This window comes from Pygocentrus nattereri, chromosome 1 (assembly GCF_015220715.1).
Source record: "Pygocentrus nattereri isolate fPygNat1 chromosome 1, fPygNat1.pri, whole genome shotgun sequence".
Classification (NCBI taxonomy): Eukaryota; Metazoa; Chordata; class Actinopteri; order Characiformes; family Serrasalmidae; genus Pygocentrus; species Pygocentrus nattereri.
In genome coordinates, this window is record NC_051211.1 from 56,141,204 (window position 1) to 56,149,727 (window position 8,524).

At 44.1% G+C, this 8,524-nt stretch overlaps 1 protein-coding gene across 1 annotated transcript; it reads right to left on the minus strand.

The window, feature by feature from the left end:
• Positions 1 to 5,807: 5,807 nt before the first annotated feature.
• Positions 5,808 to 8,212, minus strand: LOC108414439 (bactericidal permeability-increasing protein-like). The gene is made up of 3 exons (XM_017687302.2): positions 8,204 to 8,212; positions 6,850 to 7,197; positions 5,808 to 6,753 (listed from the first exon to the last, which is right to left on the minus strand). The coding sequence occupies exons 1-3, from the start codon at positions 8,210 to 8,212 to the stop codon at positions 5,905 to 5,907; spliced, it is 1,206 nt and encodes a 401-aa protein (XP_017542791.1). The 3' UTR covers positions 5,808 to 5,904.
• Between the last annotated feature and the right edge of the window lie 312 nt (positions 8,213 to 8,524).

Below are 8,524 nucleotides of genomic sequence, written 5' to 3' on the forward strand. Positions count from 1 at the left end.
CTCTCTCTCTCTCTCTGTCTCTCTCTCTCTGCTGTCTCTCTCTCTCTCTCTCTCTGCTGTCTCTCTCTCTCTCTCTCTCTGCTGTCTCTCTCTCTCTCTCTCTCTCTCTCTCTCTCTCTCTGCTGTCTCTCTCTCTCTCTCTCTCTGCTGTCTCTCTCTCTCTCTCTCTCTGCTGTCTCTCTCTCTCTCTTTTTTTCTCTCTCTCTGTAGCTCAGCTGTCAGAAGATCAGAAGCTGTGTTGCCATGTGCAGGTGGGGGGGTGGGGGGGGTTTCACATCAGCAACATCTTGATCCATAAACTGCAGAGCGGATCTGTTTAACGCTGGACGGCAGTTTGCGAGTCCAGAAGCCGCCGCCTTCACATCCTCTCAGCTCCGCACAGCAGCTGCTCTGACCGATCAAACAAAGGCCTGTGATCTGCGTCACCGTTCGGTCACATGCCAGGCCCAGAACAATGACCGCTGTGTGGAGCTCGGCCTGGGTGGGACGTGTTGCGCCTTCGGAAGCCGTCCCACCGTCTCCAACCGGGCGCCCTAACGGCTCTGACAGGGAGGGAGATCGAGAACATATGCAGATACACCACAATGCTGGCACCGAGGGAGACCACCCACCCGCTGTTCACTGTCCTGCGTCTCATGCACAAGCAAAATGCAAAGTCCCATAATAATGAGAATAAATTTAAAACGTCATCTTAATTTTTTACACACCCCGAGTTTGGAGACGGTTTCAGCTCATTCTGAGCTCAGAAACTCAGCAGCTCATGACCAGCAAACTGAGCTTTGAGCAGCTGTTCACACAGAAAATCACCATATTTTACACTAAAACACTAAAAAGAGCTGAACTGCAGAAAATATGGAGATTCTTAATGTTCCTCACTGACTTTCAGACTTTGGGACTCATTTACTTCAGAACACTGGGATCTAACTGCTCACCATGTGGCCATGAGGGACAGGGATGCAGCCCCACTGCCTGCTCTGAAATACAAAAATTAGGCCCCGCCTCCTGGTTAAAAGTCTTTAGATGTGTTCCAAAACTTAGGCTTCTTATCATACTGCACAAGATCAAAGAAAAAGCAACAAACTCAATAAAACAAGTTCCACTTCCTCTCACCAGCTGCCTCACAACGGCAAGCGGCGGGGCCTTTCTGGTGGCATCACTGCGAAGCCTCGTTAGGATCCATTTGTGTGACCAATAGGCTGCTAAGGAGGAGACTTCATAGGTCAGTCCTACCGAGGACCCGCCCTACCGCGGCTGCAGCCTCGGCTCTGGAACTCAGCTATTGTGTTTCAAAAGAGACATAAAACATAAAAAAATAGAAAAATCTCATCATAAATTTGCAAATTTCAACTTCACTTTAAAATAAATCAAAAAGATCTTTAAAAAAACAGCAATGAAAATGTAACTGGGTCATTCTACAGAAACGCCCAGTTTTGAGGTAAAAAAAATGTTTTTCTGATTTTGTCTACCATAATTTCTACGTGTCTATGGAATATATGATTTAAATAACAAAGAAAACAAATTGCAAGTAAATATTATAAATATGTAATGAAAGTCCCCAGGAGTCGAGTCACTGGTGTTACTGCGTAATAAAAAACTCTTATTTTGAAGTAAAAGTCACGCCGATGACGTCACTCGACCTCCTCTGACCTGTTGTCTGAGGATATATGGAGAAAAGCTCGTGGTGAGTCCACTGTGTGTCTCAGTTCTCAGAGATCTTCTCATTCAGCTCATGATCTCATATGAAGCTTCTAGCTGACGTCACTGATGTGACCGACTTTATTCTGAGGTCACTGTGAAAAAATAGAAACACAAATGGATTAAATTCCATATTTTAGTGGACGTTCCCTGATGGACAGCGTGCGGTTTGATGTTCTGTAAAATGCGTTGATCATTAAAAACGTCTCTGGTGTTTCCTTTATTATGAGGAACACCGGTGACGGTCAGTAACACCAGTGACCCCTATGGTGAGACAGGAAAGTGGACATTTCTGTAGAACGACTCAAATATATTTGTATTATTTCATTATTTTCAGTGCAGTTTAGTGGTTAGGGTTTGGGACAGACTCCTCCCAATAAAAAGAACCTATAAATGATGATTTTGTATATTGCTGCTGTCGCAACAAAACCTCGTATCTCCATTTTTGGCATTTTTCGTTTGTTTTAATATTTCGGAAGCTCCTGTCGGTCTTTACATTGTATGTAAATTTCATGATCAATAGGCCAAAAGAAACAACTCAAAATGACTTGGAAAGACGTCTGGTTCCATAGACTTACATTAAAAGTAAAGTAGGTTTTTTCCTTCTCCTGTAAAGTCACCAGTTTGGAGATACGAGGTTTTAATCTGACAACAGCGATATTGTTGGCTTATTAATAGTCCATGTATTCATACAGTGTATTTTTACACTGCGGCAGCTCACAGAGAGCGGGGAGTGAAGACAGTGGGGGGGCTGTGAAGCACACAGTGTGCAGAGTTATGGTTGCTGTTTAATACAAAACACCATTCATGATATTTATTCATATCACACCTCCTACAATCTCAAACACGCTGCTTCTTCAAGGGCTCTTCAGTAAAGAAAACGGTTCTATATAGAACCATGAACACTCACAGAACCCTTTGCATGATTATATGGTTCTTTGCATTGTTGAATGCGTCGTCAGATTGGTGGACAATGTGCCGGAGATGGTTCTAAACCTTTTGGAAAAGGGTTCTACGTGCGTATCACCATATATAACACGTTCTCCATCAGTCTGAAGAACCATTTAGCAATGATGTGAAGACTGTATCAATAGAAGAACCCTTTTTAGTGCTTTATAGAAGCCTTTTCTACAGCACATTCTCCATCAATATGAAGAATACTTTATTGGTGTGAAGAACCATTTAATGATGCATAGATTTGTTTTGATTGCTAATGGTTCTTTATAGTACATTCTTAAAGATGGCGGTTCTTTGAGGGTTCTCTGGTAAAGAAAATGGTTCTTTTTATAACCACAAGCTCTGCGTAAAACCATTACCTGCTTAAATGTTTCTTTGCGTGGTGAAATGGTTCTTCAGATTGAGGTAGAATGTGGCGTGTGGTTCTGTAAAGCAGCAAGAAGGTTCCTTTGTTGTATACAACCTTGAGCACAACCGCCTTTGGTGCTATACAGAACCATTTTCAAAAAGGTTCTATATAAAACCATAAAGTAGAAGTAGAAGGATGGACAGAAACACCTGTGGATGTTTTCAGATCTGAAGCAGCTTGATCTTCTCCTCTCTCTCAGAGATCAAAGCTTTCAGCGCTGTTTATCTGATGGGGGCAGTTTTGGGGTTGACCAGCTCTTCCAGGTGGTTGTTAGGAGGAACATTTTCTCTGTAGTTTTTGGTAACTCCTGTCTTCTGCACAGTACTGTACATACCAGGAATATGCACAGGATAGAGGTGGAGATTTTAGAGGTGGAGTTTTAGTGTTTAGAGTTGGCTAGAACATGCGACTTTGGAGCCACATGTGGTTCTTCCACTGCCCTGTCGTGGCTCCACAGCTGAATCAGATCAGCAGGTAATAATAAATTAATCCTCCTCTACAGTAAAATAAAGCTCTGCTGATCCTTCAACACAGTTTAACAGTAAATGGTCTTAAACGCTGGAGTTAATGTAGAACTGCTGATTCACCCTTTAACCCTGAAGATCAGCGCAGACGGCTGGTCACCATAGCAACACAGACGACAGTCTCGCCCAGCTAGTAGCTACGAAACGGCAAAGAGAGAGATTTAAGATGAACATCGATCATTTGGTTCAAAATGTCATGTTCCACCTTAAATGGTGCAGCATTTACATTCTGGCACCTCAGGCGCTCTTTAAGGTGGAACAAGAAGCTGGAGAATGAAGCAACTTCAACCTCATTGAAAGTCGAATGCTGAGAGACATTTTACAAGAAACTGTTCTACTTTTGGAGAAGAGTTTCCTGCTGGAGATGCGAGAAAAGCAGCTACAGCTGAGCTGAAGCTTAAAGCAGAGCAAAGCAAGTCTGTGTTTTTCTATAGCCTTCTATTGAATGTTTCAGCCTATTTTAGTACATTAGCATATGCTGAGCCATTTTTGGTAAAACATTACTTAAATGAAATGGACATAAAACGTTCTCCCAAGGTAGATTGATTTTTGTTGAAAGGACAAAATGGCTTTTCTTAATATTTGGGTTGTCTAGTGAAAGTTTCTTGGCCTATGCTGACAAAATAGGTCACCTCCCCCGCTCCGGTCCACGGCACAGGACAGCCACGTTATTGACAGTCTTGATCTGACACGATCCATCTCAGAAATCCCATAAGACCCATCAGTGGGTCTTTGCGTTGCAGGGTTCATCTTCACCGGCCGAAAGCTCAGATAAGGACAGATGGAGGCCGGATTTGGCCAGGCTGTCAAACCATTTGTCCTCCGACTCCTAAAAGCTCCAGCCTTTGGCCATTTGCTGCTCAATTTGAGATCAGGGCTTGGAGGCTGCCCTCTCTGGTGTATTAAAGTGGCGAGGTTAGGTACCCTTATGCCCCCCCACCACCACCACCATCACCCCCTCCAATCCCCTCATGCCACTCCTATGTGTTTTCAGCCCATCTCAGTAATTGCTCTGGAATGGAAATTTCCTAGCGGTCTCCCAGTGCTTCTGAACATCCATTCACGTCGCTGCCATTGCTATAGTAACCACAGCATCCTATCTGACTTCGCCGCCGTCCCCGGATCAAAACGAATAGTACAGCCGCACTCATCAAACCCCAGTAAAGCTGGCCAATGTAGGGGGAGGGACAGCTCAGGGTGCCCTGATGTAAGAGTCCTTTTAGTCATTAATAGGTTGAGGTAGAGAGCGGCGCTCACCAGGGGAACTGGCTTGTTGCCGGGTGAACAAGGGAGAATGTGTGGTTGTCATAGCGCAGCGAATAGAGTAAGGAAGGAGAAAGCAAAGATGGAAAAAACGATGGGGAAAAAAAAGAGAGAGCCAGCAGGAAGGATGCATGTAATAAAAGAAAATATATATATAACAAGAACAAGGACAACAAAGGCTGTCGCTGGAGGAGGACAGGCTTTGAATCGCCCACTGCGAGATGATTCATCAGAGCGTGGTGCACTCGTGAGGCTCAGGTGTGTGCGCGGAGATGGAAGTGCTTCCTGTTTGCTGCAGGCGCCCACAGAGATTCACCCCAGCAATACCAAGTGCGAAAGAACCGCAGCAGGCCAGCAGAACGATAACCATCTCCGAGCTAATATGACGAGTTCGGCTGAGAGGCTCAATAAAGCCGAGCCTCTGATAATAAAGTGTTGCAGTTGTGATAAAACCTTGTATTTCTGACGTGGGAGCCGCAGAGGGGAAGTCACTCAAAACAGAATCAATAATAAACGACTAATTACTTCTCTCACACTCTAATTACTTTACTGATTACAGAGTAAACTCACCGCTCATTACTTCTACGTTACTCTCTAAAACACAACACATTCATGCCTCTGTAGATGTTTATATATCTTATATTTCTCATTATGAGTTGTAAGAATACTATACGATAATTTAACGTATTGAAACAAGTCAAATTATCATTTTCAATTCATTATTTTTATAACATGTAAAATGATCTGCCACTTTCACTACATACACTATATTGCCAAAAGTATTCGTCTGTCTTCACATGCATATGAACTTGAGTGACGTCCCATTCTTTTTTTTCTTTTTTTTTTAAAAGAGAAAATTGCATATTTATTTATTCAAAATCATGTTGGACATCATACAAAGCTCATGTAGTTTATTAAGAACAGCTACAACATCTAAATGTTCTTCCATATGCAAATTTCCTTCACTGGCAAATCACATCTTCCACGCTTTTGCAAAGTCATTTGAGAAAGTCATGCAGCGTTGGCAGTTTAAAGATTGCAGGCTTCAAGTAAGGCTCAGGCTGTGAATTGAATGTCTGTCCCGATCAACATGTAACCCTTCAGAATTTGAAGCTGAGTGTTTACCAGGTTCATCTTTCCAATGGCAGGTAGAGGGAAACCTTCCTCTAAGCGGGCATTAACCTTGGGTATAACCATGATTTTCAAAACCATCAGGATGATGTTGTTAAGTGATCTCACATCGAACGGTCCCACATAGCTTTTTGCTAAGGCCATGTCAATTTCGTTAAGGGTCAGAGTTCCAGCCACTTTAACGCCCTCCACATAAATCTTAGCACTCACACTAGCATTCAGGTTAAGGACAAAGAGAGGAGACAGTGTACTCTTGGGCTGAATAGCATAAGCTGTGACTGCACTCTGAACTTGCAAAGTCACATTGTCAGGCTCAAATGTGATGGTTGGTTCCTTCACCGTCTTCACCAGGAGCTTCATCATGAGGCCTGGGTACTGCTTAGCAATCTGCGGAATGAAGGCTCCAAAGGTCCTAGTGCTCAGTCGAATGGGGGAACTCGGTATCATGTCGTCTGTAATGTAGAGGCTGAGGGCTCCGGCGCTGTTGTAAACGAAGCCTGCTGAGTTGATGGTGAAGGCGGACAGTCCGATGTACAGCATGTTGCTATCTTGAGGGGGCAGGGAGAAAGGGTTGGGGGAGAAAGGAGGCTCCTTATGCTGCCCGATGTTGTAGAACTCCCCCTTTAAACTGAGATCAATGTTGGAATTAGACACGACAGGGGACTCCACCATGGAATATTCGATCTCGGCATACTTGTCGACTTGGGCCAAAACATTTAGAGTTTTCAGATGGGGATTCATATCATCTATGGCCTCGTCCACCAGAGGACAGATCTGGAACAACAGCACATTTTTTGATGAAATCAAAACCTTTAATACATGTTTCTCATCTGTTTAGGTGCTGTCTGGTTAAAAATATAGGTGCGTTACCTGTTTCTGCAGGGTGCTGCACAGAGCCTGGTCAACAAATTTGCTAAACAGGTTGTACAGCCAGCTGGTGCCCCCATGAAACCTGATCTTGGCACTGCCAACAACGGCCTGACAGTTGACACCACTGACCATCGGCCGGTTGATGGTGGTGGAGATGGACAGTCCACTCACAGCCAAATCAAAGGAGCCGCTGTCCTGTATGATCCTGAGGTATTTTACTCTCCAGTTGCCGTGCAGATTAATGAAGGCATCGCCGATGGACAGACTGACTCCAGTACCAGGTACCAACCGCACCTGAGACTTTGGCAGCCCCAGATTCAAAATCTGTAACCCTGTCAGACTATGAGACTTTGCAGAAAGGAAAGACCGTCTCAGAGCCACTCATGTCTGGAATCTTGAGGCTGAGTGACATCCCATTCTTAATCTATAGGGTTTAATATGATGTCGGCCCACCCTTTGCAGCTATAACAGCTTCAACTCTTCTGGGAAGGCTTTCCACAAGGGTTAGGAGTGTTTATGGGAATTTTTGACCGTTCTTCCAGAAGCACATTTGTGAGGTCAGACACTGATGTTGGACGAGAAGGCCTGGCTCACAGTCTCCACTCTAATTCATCCCAAAGGGGTTCTATGGGGTTGAGGTCAGGACTCTGTGCAGGCCAGTCAAGTTCTTCCACACCAAACTGGCTCATCCACGTCTTTATGGACCTGCTTTGTGCACTGGTGCTCAGTCATGTTGGAACAGGAAGGGGCCGTCCCCAAACTGTTCCCACAAAGTTGGGAGCATGAAATTGTCCAAAATCTCTTGGTGCTGAAGCTTTAAGAGTTCCTTTCACTGGAACTAAGGGGCCGAGCCCAACTCCTGAAAAACACCCCCACACCATGATCCCCCCTCCACCAAACTTTACACTCAGCATAATGCAGTCAGACAAGTACCATTGTGGTTCCTCACAATGATGGACAATGTGTTGTATTTGGTTCTATATGGCACCAAAAAGGGTTCTGTTGTTACAAGCTTGCTTGCAAATGGTTCTGTGTAGACATAATGGTTCTAAATAGAAGCATTCCCTTTAGGAAAGAACCCTTGAAGTGTGTATGAGATTTTAATTGAAGTCATTTTGAGCGTAAAATATTAATGCAGCTTCACAATAAAAGCCATTCATCCATGTATTTTGAATTGATTTTTATTTGATGTGTTTGTCGGCAGCATATTCTGAGCTCCCACACTGACATGCATGCATGTGCCTATTTGTAGGCAGATGTTTATGCAGTAGCAGCTCTGCTCTGTTAGACGTTGGAGCAAATAAGAGAATTTACATGCTGAACTCTGACACTGCCGCCTCGCCGCCTGCATTACCCGACTCATTACTGCGCTCGCATGGCAACGTATTCCACTCAGCGAGATGTAATCCAGTGATAACTCACCCCATTTTCTGTGAGAAAACGAGTTTGAAGGAAGTGGGTCAGTGGCTAATTGTGTTTGTCCAGCATGTGCTGCAGCCACGCCCACATGAAGCAAGAAGAAAACAGGTTTACGCCGATTATCACTCGTTCAAGTTCAAATATAAATCTGCTCACACAGCACTTTCCATAAAAAAAGCCAATTCCAACTGGGTTCCACAAATAAAAGTGAAATAAAATGAAAGGAAGATAAGATGTACCGCCCCATCTGACGCTG

What these genes read in the sequence shown, in the direction of transcription:
- LOC108414439 (XM_017687302.2), bottom strand. An exon ending in GCAGCACCCTGCAGAAACAG is followed by an intron (nt 6,754 to 6,849) that starts GTAACGCACCTA and finishes CTGTTGTTCCAG; the next exon opens with ATCTGTCCTCTGGTGGACGA.